At 46.1% G+C, this 18456-nt stretch overlaps 1 protein-coding gene across 1 annotated transcript in view; it reads left to right on the top strand.

Moving 5' to 3' along the window:
• The window catches only part of LOC124778677 (short-chain dehydrogenase/reductase family 9C member 7-like), a 118146-nt gene that overhangs the window by 42022 nt on the left and 57668 nt on the right, over nucleotides 1-18456 (top strand). Inside the window, exon 4 of the mRNA XM_047253660.1 lies at nucleotides 1503-1715. Within this exon, the coding sequence (XP_047109616.1) occupies nucleotides 1503-1715 (213 nt within the window). The remainder of the gene's footprint in view (nucleotides 1-1502; nucleotides 1716-18456) is intronic.

Below are 18456 nucleotides of genomic sequence, written 5' to 3'. Positions count from 1 at the left end.
TCGTTACATTTCAGATGTGTTACGACCCGTGCCTCTACCCTTCATTCGGTCTTTGTGAAACCCTACATATCAGAGGGATAATGCACCACCGTATGTTGCAGGTCCTGTAAGGGCCTTTCGGGATACAGATAATGTTCTACTGCTGCCCTGGCCAGCACATTCTCCAGATCTCTCACCAATTGAAAGTGTCTGTCGATGGTGGCCGAGCAACTGGCTCGTCACAAGACGCTACTCTTGATGAACTGTGGTATCGTGTTGAAGGTGCATGGGCAGCTGTACCTGTAGACGCCATCCGAGCTCTGTTTGACTCAATGCCCAGGCGTATCAAGGCCATTATTACGCCCAGAGGTGGTTGTTCTGGGTACTGACTTCTCAGGATCTATGCACCCAAATTGTATGAAAATGTAATGACATGTCAGTTGTAGTATAATATATTTGTCCAATGAATACCCGTTTATCATCTCCACTTCTTCTTGGTGTAGCAATTTTAATGGCCAGTAGTGTATTTTGAGAGATGCTTATGGGGCATGAAGGTGGCATAGTGGAATGCCGAAGGTGGTTGTCGTGAAAATAAAATAAAATAACATCTTAGTTACACGACTGTTGGAGAATATTATAAATATTGGCAATTACTTAACCAACTGATGTCCCCAGTCCATGACGGATCAACAGAGATTAAAGAGAAGGATGTAGCTTTGCTTCGTTGATGTAAAAATATTTTTTTCAAGGGACTTCTAATGACTCGAAATTTGTACCCTATAACGTAGTTGCATGGAGCAACCAGCATTACCTGTTGCGCCGGCGATACGATGTAGACAAGAGTCGTTGTCCGTGTCGCTGGTGGTGGTGGTTGTTGGGATGTTTAAGGGGGACTAAACCGCTAAGGTCATCAGTCCCCCAAGTCCGTGTTGCTGTCGCCCCAGTGTGAATCACTTAAGTCGCTTCAACTATTTTTCGACGTACACCACAAATGCAGGGCGCTTGTGTGTCTAATCGTTATATTACGTAGCGCATTGTTTTCGCATAATGCCAGCGGGGACTGCGTCTTAAAATTTCTAAAGCGTACATTCATGAAAGAGTCAACCAAACTGTATTGGTTCGTCCTACAAATGACTCCCGAAAAGGCTAAGAACGAAAAATTAGAGAGACTCGAGCTCACACAGAAGATAACCAGTAATCATTTTTGTCGTAGACTATAGCTGATTGAAGCAGGAAAGAGGGGGGGGGGGGGGTGGAAGGAGGAGGGAAGGGAGTGACAGTGGTACAGAAAGTACTCTCCACAGATGCTACTGCCAGCCCGCACTCTGCAGAGGGATTGTAAATCTCTGTTAAATAAAATGCAACAGGTGGACTTCCCTGTAGTAACTTTGTTCACAATTAATTACGTTTCTAGGCAAAGTCTCATTATTTAATTGTTGCAGCACGGACGCTCACCAAAAACGTCATCTGGGTAAGTAGACGAAGGCTGGATTTAGATGAGAGACGGTGGCCACGTTTTCCAGGCTGCGACTCTGGCTTCGGCGAAGCCCTGGCGCGGCGGCTGGACTCGCTGGGTGTGCCCGTGGTGGCGGGCTGCCTCTTCCCGGAGGGCCCCGGAGCCCAGCGGCTGGTCCAGCAGTGCTCCTCCAGGCTGCGCGTCCTGCCGCTGGACGTCACCTCGGAGCAGCAGGTGCGCGACGCCGTCTCCAGCATCCGCGACAGCCTGGACGGACGAGGTACGTCTCTGCTGCCGCCTTCAACACCAGGTTCTCAACGTGGAGCACGCGGAGCGCAGTCAAGCTTGTTCGAAAAACAGTAGAATGTGAAAATGGATTAATAGCTCCTTTCTCGAACTTGTACACTGATGGGCCGAATATTACCATGATCGCCGGTCGGTGTGGCCGGGCGGTTCTAGGCGCTTCAGTCTGGAATTGCGCGACCGCTATGGTCGCAGGTTCGAATCCTGCCTCGGGCATGGATGCGTGTGATGTCCTTAGGTTAGTTAGGTTTAAGTAGTTCTACGTTCTGTGGGACTGATGACCTCAGATGTTAATTCCCATGGTGCTTAGAGCCATTTGAACAATGACCACTCCCCAGCGCCGACTGGTGGCGTTTCAGGCTCAAATATGGTTCAAATGGCTCTGACCACTATGGGACTCGAACATCTCAGGTCATCAGTCCCTTAGAACTTAGAACTACCGTATTTACTCGAATCTAAGCGGTACTTTTTTCCGCTTTTTGTAATCCAAAAAACCGCCTGCGGCTTAGAATCGAGTGCAGAGTAAACGGAAGATCTGAAGAATTTTGGTAGGTGCCGCCACAACTAACTTCTGCCGTCGAATATATGTAGCGCTACACAGGCATGCTTGTGCAGACTCAAAGATAAATACTGGCGCCAAAACCTCTGCGCCAGTAAATAAATTAAAAGAAAAGGTAGACGAATGTAAACATTATGCCATGTATTCTTTCTTGTTTGCTGCTATCTCATTTAAAACCTGTCTGCATAATAAACTACGAAACTAGAGTGAGACAACAGCAAGCGCGAAATAATATACGTATCATGTCATGTTTATATTCGTATTATTCTTATGCTGAATAGTAATACAGTCAGAAATGAAGCACGGCTACCGACTAGATTTTTAAATCTAAGACGACTCTAATTTCTGTACAGAATGTTATGTAATAAAGAAGAGTCTGCAAGGATTTTCAAACGGAGAAAAATTTTCACTAAACTCTCGTTCAGAACATCTATCATATGCAGTCTATTATTTGGTTCTTGTTGATCATTATCAAAGAAAGCAGCAGTGTAAGTAACAACAAATAACAGTCACTTGTCATTGTTTCGCTTATGAGACAATTCCTCTCTTCTTTTTATTGTAAGCGGCGGTAGCGCACACAAAAGCAAGCCATGCCTCGAGCGGCGACAGGTCGTAATCACTCATTATCAGAATATGACAAACAATGCATAACACAGTACAATAATGCATTTTCAGTTTAGAGTGCCGTAAACACCTATAACTAAGAGAGCGCCACTGATTAGATTACAGCAAAATAAGCAATCGATTCAAACCAGACAAATCATGTGAAAAACGAAGGGTACCCGTATAAATACGGACTGAGCGCCTGACACATACCATTGGCTACATCTACATCTACATCTATACTCCGCGAGCCACCTTACGGTGTGTGGCGGAGGGTACTTATTGTACCACTATCTGATCCCCCCTTCCCTGTTCCATTCACGAATTGTGCGTGGGAAGAACGACTGCTTGTAAGTCTCCGTATTTGCTCTAATTTCTCGGATCTTTTCGTTGTGATCATTACGCGAGATATATGTGGGCGGTAGTAATATGTTGCCCATCTCTTCCCGGAATGTGCTCTCTCGTAATTTCGATAATAAACCTCTCCGTATTGCGTAACGCCTTTCTTGAAGTGTCCGCCACTGGAGCTTGTTCAGCATCTCCGTAACGCTCTCGCGCTGGCTAAATGTCCCCATGACGAATCGCGCTGCTTTTCGCTGGATCATGTCTATCTCTTCTATTAATCCAACCTGGTAAGGGTCCCATACTGATGAGCAATACTCAAGAATCGGACGAACAAGCGTTTTGTAAGCTACTTCTTTCGTCGATGAGTCACATTTTCTTAGAATTCTTCCTATGAATCTCAACCTGGCGCCTGCTTTTCCCACTATTTGTTTTATGTGATCATTCCACTTCAGATCGCTCCGGATAGTAACTCCTAAGTATTTTACGGTCGTTACCGCTTCCAATGATTTACCACCTATGGCATAATCGTACTGGAATGGATTTCTGCCCCTATGTATGCGCATTATATTACATTTATCTACGTTTAGGGAAAGCTGCCAGCTGTCGCACCATGCATTAATCCTCTGCAGGTCCTCCTGGAGTACGTACGAGTCTTCTGATGTTGCTACTTTCTTGTAGACAACCGTGTCATCTGCAAATAGCCTCACGGAGCTACCGATGTTGTCAACTAAGTCATTTATGTATATTGTAAACAATAAAGGTCCTATCACGCTTCCCTGCGGTACTCCCGAAATTACCTCTACATCTGCAGATTTTGAACCGTTAAGAATGACATGTTGTGTTCTTTCTTCTAGGAAATCCTGAATCCAATCACAAACCTGGTCCGATATTCCGTAAGCTCGTATTTTTTTCACTAAACGTAAGTGCGGAACCGTATCAAATGCCTTCCTGAAGTCCAGGAATACGGCATCAATCTGCTCGCCAGTGTCTACGGCACTGTGAATTTCTTGGGCAAATAGGGCGAGCTGAGTTTCACATGATCTCTGTTTGCGGAATCCATGTTGGTTATGATGAACGAGATTTGTATTATCTAAGAACGTCATAATACGAGAACACAAAACATGTTCCATTATTCTACAACAGATTGACGTAAGCGAAATAGGCCTATAATTATTCGCATCTGATTTATGACCCTTTTTGAAAATGGGAACGACCTGCGCTTTCTTCCAGTCGCTAGGTACTTTACGTTCTTCCAGCGATCTACGATAAATTGCTGATAGAAAGGGGGCAAGTTCTTTAGCATAATCACTGTAGAATCTTAAGGGTATCTCGTCTGGTCCGGATGCTTTTCCGCTACTAAGTGATAGCAGTTGTTTTTCAATTCCGATATCGTTTATTTCAATATTTTCCATTTTGGCGTCCGTGCGACGGCTGAAGTCAGGGACCGTGTTACGATTTTCCGCAGTGAAACAGTTTCGGAACACTGAATTCAGTATTTCTGCCTTTCTTCGGTCGTCCTCTGTTTCGGTGCCATCGTGGTCAACGAGTGACTGAATAGGGGATTTAGATCCGCTTACCGATTTTACATATGACCAAAACTTTTTAGGGTTCTTGTTTAGATTGTTTGCCAATGTTTTATGTTCGAATTCGTTGAATGCTTCTCTCATTGCTCTCTTTACGCTCTTTTTCGCTTCGTTCAGCTTTTCCTTATCAGCTATGATTCGACTATTCTTAAACCTATGATGAAGCTTTCTTTGTTTCCGTAGTACCTTTCGTACATGATTGTTATACCACGGTGGATCTTTCCCCTCGCTTTGGACCTTAGTCGGTACGAACTTATCTAAGGCGTACTGGACGATGTTTCTGAATTTTTTCCATTTTTGTTCCACACCCTCTTCCTCAGAAATGAACGTTTGATGGTGGTCACTCAGATATTCTGCGATTTGTGCCCTATCACTCTTGTTAAGCAAATATATTTTCCTTCCTTTCTTGGCATTTCTTATTACACTTGTAGTCATTGATGCAACCACTGACTTATGATCACTGATACCCTCTTCCACATTCACGGAGTCGAAAAGTTCCGGTCTATTTGTTGCTATGAGGTCTAAAACGTTAGCTTCACGAGTTGGTTCTCTAACTATCTGCTCGAAGTAATTCTCGGACAAGGCAGTCAGGATAATGTCACAAGAGTCTCTGTCCCTGGCTCCAGCTCTGATTGTGTGACTATCCCATTCTATACCTGGTAGATTGAAGTCTCCCCCTATTACAATAGTATGATCACGAAACTTCTTCACGACGTTCTGCAGGTTCTCTATGAGGCGCTCAACTACTACGGTTGCTGATGCAGGTGGTCTATAGAAGCATCCGACTATCATATCTGACCCACCTTTGATACTTAACTTAACCCAGATTATTTCACATTCGCATTCGCTAATAACTTCACTGGATATTATTGAATTCTTTACTGCTATAAATACTCCTCCACCATTGGCGTTTATCCTATCCTTGCGGTATATATTCCATTCTGTGTCTAGGATTTCGTTACTGTTCACTTCCGGTTTTAACCAACTTTCCGTTCCTAATACTATATGCGCACTATTTCCTTCAATAAGAGATACTAATTCAGGAACCTTGCCCTGGATACTCCTGCAGTTTACCAATATTACGTTAACTTTTCCTGTTTTTGGTCTCTGAGGACGGACGTTCTTTATCAACGATGATAATGTCCTCTCTGGTAAGCCGTCAGGTATTTTATCGTTTCGCCCAAGGGGGGGTCCCTCTAACCTAAAAAACCCCCGTGTGCACGCCACACGTACTCTGCTACCCTAGTAGCTGCTTCCGGTGTGTAGTGCACGCCTGACCTGTCTAGGGGGGGCCTACAGTTCTCCACCCAATAACGGAGATCGATGAATTTGCAACCATTATAGTCGCAGAGTCGTCTGAGCCTCTGGTTTAGACCCTCCACACGGCTCCAAACCAGAGGACCGCGATCGACTCTGGGCACTATGCTGCAGATATTAAGCTCAGCTTGCACTCCGCGTGCGATGCTGGTTGTCTTCACTAAATCAGCCAGCCGCCGGAAGGAACCAAGGATGGCCTCAGAACCCAAGCGGCAGGCGTCATTCGTTCCGACATGTGCTACTATCTGCAGCCGGTCACACCCAGTGCGTTCAATAGCTGCCGGAAGGGCCTCCTCCACATCACGGACGAGACCCCCCGGCAAGCACACCGAGTGCACACTGGCATTCTTCCCCGACCTACCCGCTATTTTCCTGAGGGGCTCCATAACCCGCCTAACGTTGGAGCTCCCTATAACTAATAGGCCCGCCCTCTGTGACTGTCGGGACCTTGCCGGAGAATCGGCCACTGGCCCAACAGGCGAGGCATCCTGTGGTGGCTCGGAAACGATGTCATCACCACTAGGAAGCACCCCGTACCTGTTGGAAAGGGGTAAGGCAGCTGCCACGCGGCCAGATCCCACCTTCGCCTTTCGGCCAGGCACGCGCGAGCCCACCACTGTCCGCCATTCACCCTGGAGTGATGGCTGACCGGTAAGATGCTCACTGCCGGAAGACGCAGCGACATCAGGGGTTCCATGTGATTCCAAGGCCACCGAAGTAGGCATAGGTCTCACCACAGTTGCCCCAACGCCACTACGAGCCGACGCCTGCGCCTCGAGCTTGATGAGCCTAACAGACAAAGCCTCCACCTGCCCCCGAAGAGTGGCCAATTCTCCTTGCGTCCGCTCACAACAACCACAGTCCCTACACATGACTATGTTTACCCTACTCTATACGGTGACAAATTCCCAAGATAATCTTCTGATGAGCTACTCTGATAATCAAGAAACACTCACTGAAATACGAGACGCGAAAACTACGCTAGGTTTTCCCAGAAAAACTATTTAAAAGCTAAGAGCAGCAAATAAGTACAAAAACGCTTTATACAAACAGTACTCGCTGCTGCTGGTGCTCTCGCTCTGGCTGTCACAAGACAACTGCTGATTCAAGTGACTAGTGGCTAACGGCCGCGAAACAAACAAAAGACGGTTTTAGGGCGCTTTCTGTTCTAAACGATCAAGAAAACACTAAGAAATCTAACACGAAAACTACGTAAAGTTTTATCAAGAACTGTTAGTTACTATGCAGAGCAGATAAACACAAATAGAATCCCTTCCTTAGTGGAAGGTCGTAAACAAAATGCAAAATAAACGCTTTATACAAACAGTACTCGCTGCTGCTGGTGCTCTCGCTCTGGCTGTCACAAGACTTGGTAAAGCTTAAATGTTAAGCTTACGACTCGAACCAAACTACTGTAGCTGTATCTTCATCCATTCGAAATAAATTGTGTCTCATGTTACAATGGACCAACTTTGTACCGATTTGGAAGTGCGGTCTAAAACTTTTCTCTCCCCTTGAATTTCGAGTCTGAAATTTCAGGTGCACCTTAGATTCGGGAAATTTTTTTTTCCCTTGCTTTCGAGACTCATTTTTCAGGTGCGGTTTAGATTCGAGTGCGGCTTAGATTCGAGTAAATACGGTACTTAAACCTGACTAACCTAAGGACATCACACACATCCATGCCAGAGGCAGGATTCGAACCTGCGACCGTAGCAGTCGCGCGGTTCCAGACGGAAGCGCCTTGAACTGCTCGGCCACAACGGCCTGCGTTGCAGGCTTGTGACGCAGTGAGGACACTATACAGGCCAGCTAAAAAATGCCACCCTGAAATAAACTGGTGTCCAAAATTAAACCAACATCCGGAAATTTGCAAGGTTGCTTTTATTTTGCCACAAAACAGAATAAACAGATGATAGTAAAGTAGAAACAATGTAAAGGATACAGAACGTAAACAACTGCAACACTCATAACGGTATACAAAAATGTTCTTAGTTGTTTCTAACTTCACGGATTTGCATGCACATTCCGACAACTGTTGAATGTACTCAGTATGGGGTGTGAGCACCTCTGGCATGACGACAATGAGGCATGCTGTGAATAATGACATCAATCTCATGTTGAGGCAAGAACACGCATCTTCCCACACAGCTGCTCGCAACTCGTGGAGACCTGTAGGTGGATGCTGACGTGGTGCTGCCTAGTGCATGCCAGGCATACTCTACGGGATTCAAACAGGGAGAGCGAGCAGCCCATTCCATGTGTTCTGTGTCTTCCATTTCCAAGAAAAGTTCAACCGCCTGTGTTCTATGAGGTTATCAACTGCACAAATAGCTGGCGCTGATGGTGTAACAGCTTCAGCAGGTACTGGAGTAGCATACAGGACAACGAAATTAATTGAAAGAGTGAAAAATAAAGGATTAACGTTACCAGGTAGCGATTATGTTGGGCCTGGAAACCCTATAAATATGGCGTGCCTTGGGTGTCATGAAACGAAATTGCACGCAGTGCCATGTTTCATGTTTCGACACCCAAGGTCGTTGACCGGGGTCAACTGAGGTCAGCATGGCGGCGTCACTGTCCCGCTGAGATAATAGTCCGGTTAGGACATTATCTGGGCAAGCATCCACGCCAGCAAAAGGTTGGCACGTGCAGAAATTTTGAAATGTGAGTGTTATGCAGTGGCAGATAAGGATGTGCCCTAGCAACAACGTGAAATATGAAGTATATAAGGGACGTCAAATTCTCGTTTTCACATAATGTCGTGCGCTTCTAATGGAACCTCTACACTGTTCAACCAAGAATCTGCTACAGTAATTACACTTTTCAATAATGGAGTCTTTGTATAAAACTTGCACGTGGTGTCTTCTGTGGTCGACAAGATAATGCTATTGATGCATTTGAACTTGGTGTGCCACATCTCATAGAAGAAGATATTGTAAGCAATTTTAGAATTGTCAGAATGAAGTCAGTGTTAAGAGCGATTCAGTTATCAGAATGTTGTATACCAACAGTGCCAATGTTCCAATGATTAAGGAAATAGTTTGTGATGCAATTCACGCTGGCGGAAAAATTAAACTAAATGAACGAATTCCATGGCGGAGAATGTGTTTGCTGACAATGTCGAATTTCGGCCGTTGTTCATTTTGGCAAAGTGGGTTTAAAATTTGTGTTCAGTTTTATGAAATTGCATTTAATTAATAATTTGGCACATTTGTGAGCTTTGTTTGCACAAATTTGTTGGTGAATCACTACAACGTATACTACCACACTGTAAAATTTATATGATTTCTAAAGCACCTTATTTTGTTGACGGTGTAACATGTCCGCCTCACATTAAAATGTATGGACACTGTTGCATGTTTTGTGCAAATACACCGTTATTTAGACGTGTACGTTGTAGTGGTTCCCTGGGTCATGTCTGAGCCCACAGCAACTCGCAACAGCCGCACATGAGGTCCCATGATCTCGCCACGATACCTGACAGCAGATAAACCTTGCCGATTTACCCACACAATTTCATGCTGACGTGTTCGAGAGGTCAACATAATCTCTGCCCACACGGTTAGGGATCATTCTCGATCTCTGCCCACACCATTAGGGATCATCCTCGATATCGGTCTCTTTCCTCAATGTCTGGGCACCGAAGTTGTGTTCCACGCTCCCTCCAGACGCGAATCCGTCGAGAATCACTTTTCAGACAAAATAGAGAGTTAGCTGTGAAAAAAACACTGATCCACTGTTCTAACACCCAGGTGGTATGTTGTCGGCTCCATCGTAAAGGTTCCCTTTGTAGGGAAGCAGCCTACTCACGCCGTAATAAATGCACATCAGTCTTTCCATTGTGTGCCAGCCAGTCCGCTGTAACTAGCTCTGACGTCATAAATGTTGCGCAATACTTTAAAAATCAAGCAAATAACCTAAAACATTTCCAGCATGTCAGGAGTAATACTAAATCAACATGTGTTGAATATCAGTTCGATAACTTTAACCATTTTCGAAATTTGGACGTTTTTCTGTAAAAATTATTGGCGCAACAGAAAAGAGATAGAGAGTTAAAAATTTATATTTAGATTCCCCTTTCATAATAATTTAATAAAAACAGTACTTTGGATTTCACAAATTAAAATTTTAGTGGAAATTCATGATTTTCTGGTTTTGTCTTAAAAATTAAGGAAGCAAGATAGATTAAGTAGGCTAATAAATAAGGCTAGGATGTTTATATTTAAGTAGAATGGAGATCCGCTATAATCATAAAGATGTGAGAAGTTTCATTTGAATACCTATAAAACTATAGCGATAGCGTATCTCCAAAGGGCCAGTTCAGAGCTCGTCTACTGCGTGCAATGTAATTAAATTAATTCTCTCGCCCAAAATATTTAACTTAGCCACGTCAAACTTTTATCATGATTACTTACCTGTGTGCTGAATGCACATTTAAATTAAGAGCTTCATCAGCCATCAGCAAAAGAAGCTATGATTTATTCAGTAACCTAAAGTGGTGCATTACTAGTCCAGCGGCTAGTCGGGAGAGCCGATTTGATCAGGCGTTCTTATATATAAGAACGCTGCGCGAGGAAGCAAGGCCCCAGTTTTCTCCAGACGCTGAATAGCACACCATCTGTATCGGGAGTCACGTCGCGTCGGTATCATTGCTACAAACAGCCTCGGGTGCCGTATTAAGTTACTCGGAATACGCGTAACCATGAAATCATTTTCGAGTGAAGTGTTAATTCTGGGTTGACTTTAATTATCTATTTTCAGTTTGCGTATGTCGTACACTCCTGGAAATGGAAAAAAGAACACATTGACACCGGTGTGTCAGACCCACCATACTTGCTCCGGACACTGCGAGAGGGCTGTACAAGCAATGATCACACGCACGGCACAGCGGACACACCAGGAACCGCGGTGTTGGCCGTCGAATGGCGCTAGCTGCGCACCATTTGTGCACCACCGCCGTCAGTGTCAGCCAGTCTGCCGTGGCATACGGAGCTCCATCGCAGTCTTTAACACTGGTAGCATGCCGCGACAGCGTGGACGTGAACCGTAAGTGCAGTTGACGGACTTTGAGCGAGGGCGTATAGTGGGCATGCGGGAGGCCGGGTGGACGTACCGCCGAATTGCTCAACACGTGGGGCGTGAGGTCTCCACAGTACATCGATGTTGTCGCCAGTGGTCGGCGGAAGGTGCACGTGCCCGTCGACCTGGGACCGGACCGCAGCGACGCACGGATGCACGCCAAGACCGTAGGATCCTACGCAGTGCCGTAGGGGACCGCACCGCCACTTCCCAGCAAATTAGGGACACTGTTGCTCCTGGGGTATCGGCGAGGACCATTCGCAACCGTCTCCATGAAGCTGGGCTACGGTCCCGCACACCGTTAGGCCGTCTTCCGCTCACGCCCCAACATCATGCAGCCCGCCTCCAGTGGTGTCGCGACAGGCGTGAATGGAGGGACGAATGGAGACGTGTCGTCTTCAGCGATGAGAGTCTGCCTTGGTGCCAATGATGGTCGTATGCGTGTTTGGCGCCGTGCAGGTGAGCGCCACAATCAGGACTGCATACGACCGAGGCACACAGGGCCAACACCCGGCATCATGGTGTGGGGAGCGATCTCCTACACTGGCCTTACACCACTGGTGATCGTCGAGGGGACACTGAATAGTGCACGGTACATCCAAACCGTCATCGAACCCATCGTTCTACCATTCCTAGACCGGCAAGGGAACTTGCTGTTCCAACAGGACAATGCACGTCCGCATGTATCCCGTGCCACCCAACGTGCTCTAGAAGGTGTAAGTCAACTACCCTGACCAGCAAGATCTCCGGATCTGTCCCCCATTGAGCATGTTTGGGACCGGATGAAGCGTCGTCTCACGCGGTCTGCACGTCCAGCACGACCGCTGGTCCAACTGAGGCGCCAGGTGGAAATGGCATGGCAAGCCGTTCCACAGGACTACATCCAGCATCTCTACGATCGTCTCCATGGGAGAATAGCAGCCTGCATTGCTGCGAAAGGTGGATATACACTGTACTAGTGCCGACATTGTGCATGCTCTGTTGCCTGTGTCTATGTGCCTGTGGTTCTGTCAGTGTGATCATGTGATGTATCTGACCCCAGGAATGTGTCAATAAAGTTTGCCCTTCCTGGGACAATGAATTCACGGTGTTCTTATTTCAATTTCCAGGAGTGTATTTTCACGTGCCGCTGCGGGACAGACATTCTACCATTATTTAGCGTGGCGTTTGATGAAACATTATCACCAAATTATGGCGAGCATTCATTTAAATATTTAATTTGGACAGTTATAGTGGCATCAGCGCATTGGACTCTGAACTGCTCTGTTAGTTAGATTGTGTGGATTCTTTTGTTTTCATCTGTGACTTTCAGAATACAGACCGTTTTTTCACGACTGTTTTTGATTAGAAATCCCAGACAATCTCCTAATTCCTCAGAGCTATAAGCTGTAACTATAAGTGTATTCTCAGATGAAGTGGGCACTAGGAATTCTAATTACAGGCTTCACGTTTTGCTAATCACTTTCTGGTTGCCAATATTGTAGTTAGAGAGCCAGTGTTGAGAACGGCGAAAGACAGCATAAATAACATTCTAAATAATAGGAACTGGTTTTACATTCTACAAACCAAACATTTATACACTCCTGGAAATTGAAATAAGAACACCGTGAATTCATTGTCCCAGGAAGGGGAAACTTTATTGACACATTCCTGGGGTCAGATACATCACATGATCACACTGACAGAGCCACAGGCACATAGACACAGGCAACAGAGCATGCACAATGTCGGCACTAGTACAGTGTATATCCACCTTTCGCAGCAATGCAGGCTGCTATTCTCCCATGGAGACGATCGTAGAGATGCTGGATGTAGTCCTGTGGGACGGCTTGCCATGCCATTTCCACCTGGCGCCTCAGTTGGACCAGCGTTCGTGCTGGACGTGCAGACCGCGTGAGACGACGCTTCATCCAGTCCCAAACATGCTCAATGGGGGACAGATCCGGAGATCTTGCTGGCCAGGGTAGTTGACTTACACCTTCTAGAGCACGTTGGGTGGCACGGGATACATGCGGACGTGCATTGTCCTGTTGGAACAGCAAGTTCCCTTGCCGGTCTAGGAATGGTAGAACGATGGGTTCGATGACGGTTTGGATGTACCGTGCACTATTCAGTGTCCTCTCGACGATCATCAGTGGTTTACGGCCAGTGTAGGAGATCGCTCCCCACACCATGATGCCGGGTGTTGGCCCTGTGTGCCTCGGTCGTATGCAGTTCTGATTGTGGCGCTCACCTGCACGGCGCCAAACACGCATACGACCATCATTGGCACCAAGGCAGAAGCGACTCTCATCGCTGAAGACGACACGTCTCCATTCGTCCCTCCATTCACGCCTGCCGCGACACCACTGGAGGCGGGCTGCACGATGTTGGGGCGTGAGCGGAAGACGGCCTAACGGTGTGCGGGACCGTAGCCCAGCTTCATGGAGACGGTTGCGAATGGTCCTCGCCGATACCCCAGGAGCAACAGTGTCCCTAATTTGCTGGGAAGTGGCGGTGCGGTCCCCTACGGCACTGCGTAGGATCCTACGGTCTTGGCGTGCATCCGTGCGTCGCTGCGGTCCGGTCCCAGGTCGACGGGCACGTGCACCTTCCGCCGACCACTGGCGACAACATCGATGTACTGTGGAGACCTCACGCCCCACGTGTTGAGCAATTCGGCGGTACGTCCACCCGGCCTCCCGCATGCCCACTATACGCCCTCGCTCAAAGTCCATCAACTGCACATACGGTTCACGTCCACGCTGTCGCGGCATGCTACCAGTGTTAAAGACTGCGATGGAGCTCCGTATGCCACGGCAAACTGGCTGACACTGACGGCGGCGGTGCACAAATGCTGCGCAGCTAGCGCCATTCGACGGCCAACACCGCGGTTCCTGGTGTGTCCGCTGTGCCGTGCGTGTGATCATTGCTTGTACAGCCCTCTCGCACTGTCCGGAGCAAGTATGGTGGGTCTGACACACCGGTGTCAATGTGTTCTTTTTTCCATTTCCAGGAGTGTATATACAACAGTAATAATTTACACCCGCCGCCCCACACCTTTTCTGAAGACACGTTAGAGGAACACATACACCAGGGCACTCTACCGTATGCCACGATATAACACGTTCAGGCGATGCTGCAAGGTAAGATGCCAATTGCCGTCCAGTATTTAGGCGGTACGGTTGTGCCCATACAACCAAGTACAGGTCGTCCACTTCTGATGTCACACGTCGTCGCCACCTAAAGGACAAGCCATCACAACTCAACTATGACGTCACGCAATTCAGGCGAGGCACTTAGCGTCAACTCCGCCTTTCGGCAAATCGTTGAGCTAACACCGTTTTAGGAACAGATATATATAAGACAGTGAAGACGTTAAGACGGTCGAGCTTTATTACAAATGAAATTACTGCGAGGAGATTTGTTATCTCGAGAAAAAATGGGAAGCATTTACTGTTTTCAGCTGTGTCAGATATAGTATCATGAAAGTTTTTTGCGCTTAACACAGTTCTGGATGCTGAAAATTTCCAGGCACTAAAAGCTGTCGAGCTGTAAGAAATGACAGCAGTTTCTTTTTCTTCTAAGGCACGTCAGGTGTAAAATAGCATACGACACTGAAGCAGATGGCGGAAGAAAGTGCTAGTTAACATCATGTTCTGAATTATTGTATGTCACATGTTTCGTTAATTTTAAAGACAAGGACATAAACAGAGTAGGCAGTGCATTATGACATGAAACTACTATCTCCCAGAACGCTGTGTGTTAGGAAACAACAGATAAAGTTCAGTTTAATCCTTGATTGATGGCTAGCATTTTCTTACAGCGACCCCTTCAATTGACCATTTCTGGGCCTCGTGAGTTGGTCGTATTGCCGGAGGAGTGTCGGTTTCTTCCTCGTGCAGGCAAGAGTTACCTCTGCATGTTTGGGTCCAAGCCAGTGTGCCCGGGTCACCGTGTTTCCGAGTTCCGAACGGACATCTAGTTGAGTCGGGTTGCAGCTGCTGTGGGCTCCGGACAGCCAAGACTCGCCCTAACCGTTGCCGACACACATAGTTTGAGTAGGGACGACCTGGGTTGGTCGTTCGGTCGGTCGTCTCATCGTGCGACGTGTATTTGGTCGCCGACCGCTTGTGGAAACTCTGTGTGTCGACTTGTGATTTCTCCTTGTTGTTCCACAGTGACTCGTTTTAGGATTGTCGGAGTTCTTGGTGCAAGTGTTTACGTGGAACTGTCTTTAGCTTCTGTGATTTCCACTGAGGATTTATGAATGCTGTCTGCGTACTGGAGTAGGAGTCGGTTGGTTGCGGCAGAGCAGCGAGGAAGTCTCTGCGGCATGTGGTCAGGCCAGGGCCACTGGCGGCGTGCAAGCGCGGTCGGAGCTGTGAGGCGGTAGCTGCCAGAGCTGCAAAGTTCGTCGCCCACCGAACCTCGATACTGGTGTTGAGTAGTCAGTTAACCTGTTATGTAACCTCAACTGCTGTGAAATCTCTTTGTTCATTGCAAGTTGTTGCTTTCTGGGCCTTCCCCGCAAGCAGCAACGTATGGTGTGCTGTAGTCAGCAAAATATTGCAGCCATCTTCCTGTATGGTGTTTAACTATTGAAATGATTGTAACTTATTGGTGAAGTGCGCGAGTGGTATCTTCTGCCTTGTGGCCGTTAACATTCCGGTTATATGCTCTGTTTGTTAACGTACTTTTCCTGCAGTGTGTTTTCCTCACCGTGTTGATGCTGTCTGGCATGGCACGTAGTTCGACAGCTTTGATGTTGTTCAGTGTTTTCTTCTTTGAGTGGTTATTGTGCCTTGACTGTGTTTAGAAGCCAATTGTCAAGACTTAGTGCTGCTGCGATCTTCGTTCCCGCTGATATTTTCGGTTGTCGTGCCATTCGTTGGATGGAAGGGAATTGATTGGATTGTCGGTTGGTCGTGCTGCCACCTGATTTTTAGTGTTTTCCATTTGGCTGCCTGTCTCACCTAACCTGTCGTTAGAGTTTCCTCCCCAGGCTGACCCTTGAAACACTTTTGAACACCACTGTTCTGTTGTTTGAGATTGCGATTTTCTTTAGTGGCGAGGCCTTCAGCCGTGTATTGATGTAGTTTGTTTTAATATTCAGTATGTGGCCTTCAGCCGAGCTTTATGTAAAGTATTTTAAGATATGGCCTTCAGCCGTCTGAAAAAAAATCATAATATGAAAATTTGAAAATTTTCTCTCTATCTTAATTTTGTTACCCAGGTCCTAAGCCTTGAGTTGTTCCATGATCAGTATATGGCCTTCAGCCAAACCTTATGTGAAATATTTTAAGATAAGGCCTTCAGCCTACTTAAATTAAAATTAGAAAGGTCTTTGTCTAAAATTTTTAAAATTTCCTTTCTGGAGTCCTTGTTATTCAGGTCTTAAGCCCTCAGTTCTTCAGTTTTGTAACTAAGGCCTTCAGCCGTGTGCATTCCTTAAAGAAAATTTAATAACTCGTGTTCTGGCCTTCAGCGTATTGTTTCTGAATTCTTTTAATCACATGTGTGATTAAGTGTTTTTAGCAAATAAAGTAGGTATGTTTGTGCAACTAGCAGCAACTGATTTGGGCCCCTTCCACAGTCTGGTCCTTTCTGTCCTGCGAAATCACATTTCAGTCGTTATCCTGAAGGACGTCATTCACTAGATTTGCATGATGGGGGTGCGAATTGTCGTCCATGAAGACGAATGCCTCGCCAATATGCTGCCGATATGGTTGCACTGTCGGTTGGAAGATGGCATTCACGTACAGCCGTTACGACACCTTTAATGACCACCAGCAGCGTACGTCAGCCGCACATAATGCCATCCAAGACAGCAGGGAACCTCCACCCAGCTGCACTCACTGGACAGTGTGTCTAATGCGCTCAGCCTGACCGGGTTGCCTCCAAACACGTCTCCGACGATTGTCCGGTTGAAGGCATATGCGACACTCATCGGTGAAGAGAACGTGATGCAAATCCCGAGCGGTCCATTCGTCATGTTGATGGGCCCATCTGTACGACGCTGCATGGTGTCGTGATTGCAAAGATGGACATCGCCATGGACGTCTGGAGTAAAGTTGCTCATCATACAGGCTATTGCGCACAGTTGGAGTTGTAACACGCCGTCCTGTAACTGCACGAAAAGCATTATTCAACATGGTGGCATTGCTGTCAGGGTTAATCCGAGCCATAATGCGTAGGTAGCGGTCATCCACTGCAGTATTAGCCCTTGGCGGCCTGATCGAGCCATGTCATTTTATTTATTTATTTATTTATTTATTGTTCCGTGAGACCAAATTAAGGAGAAGTCTCCATGGTCATGGAACGAGTCAATACATGAAATTATAACACGATATTAGAAACAGATAAAATGAAATATAAAAAAAACATATTCAGGTGACAAGTCGTAAGTTTAAATAAAGAAAATCAACAATGTAACACTGGAATTTGTTCAAGTTTTTAGCCCTTCCAGGAGCTCCTCGACAGAATAGAAGGAAAGAGCCATGAGGAAACTCTTCAGTTTAGACTTAAAAGAGTTTGTTCTACTGCTAAGATTTTTGAGTTCTTGTGGTAGCTTATTGAAAATGGATGCAGCAAAATACTGCATACTGCACTCCTTTCTTCACAAGAGTCAAGGAAGTGCATTCCACGTGCAGATTGGATTTCTGCCTAGTATTAACTGAGTGAAAGCTGCTAACTCTTGGGAATAGGATAATATTGCTAACAACAAACGATATTAAAGAAAATAAATACTGTGAGGGCAATGTCAGAATTCCCAGACTATTGAATAGGGGTCGACAAGAGGTTCTCGAACTTACACCACATATAGCTCGAACAGCCCGTTTTTCAGCCAAAAATACCTTTTTTGAATCAGAAGAATTACCCCAAAAAATAATACGATATGACATAAGCATATGAAAATATGCGAAGTAAACTACTTTTCGTGTTGAAGTGTCACTTATTTCAGATGCTGTTCTAATGGTAAATAAAGCAGCATTTAGTTTCTGAACAAGATCCTGGACATGGGGTTTCCACAACAGCTTACTATCTATCCGAACGTCTAGGAACTTGAACTGTTCCGTCTCGCTTATAATATGCCCATTCTCTCTGATCAAAATATCGGTTCTTGTTGAATTGTGAGTTAGAAACTGTAAAAACTGAGTCTTACTGTGATTTAGCATCAAATTATTTTCCACAAGCCACGAACTTATTTCATGAACTACATTATTTGACACTGTTTCAATATTACACACAAG

This window comes from Schistocerca piceifrons, chromosome 1, assembly GCF_021461385.2.
Source record: "Schistocerca piceifrons isolate TAMUIC-IGC-003096 chromosome 1, iqSchPice1.1, whole genome shotgun sequence".
Lineage (NCBI taxonomy): Eukaryota > Metazoa > Arthropoda > Insecta > Orthoptera > Acrididae > Schistocerca > Schistocerca piceifrons.
The sequence above is the reverse complement of the archived record's forward strand: the minus strand, read 5'-3'. Positions and strand labels throughout refer to the sequence as shown.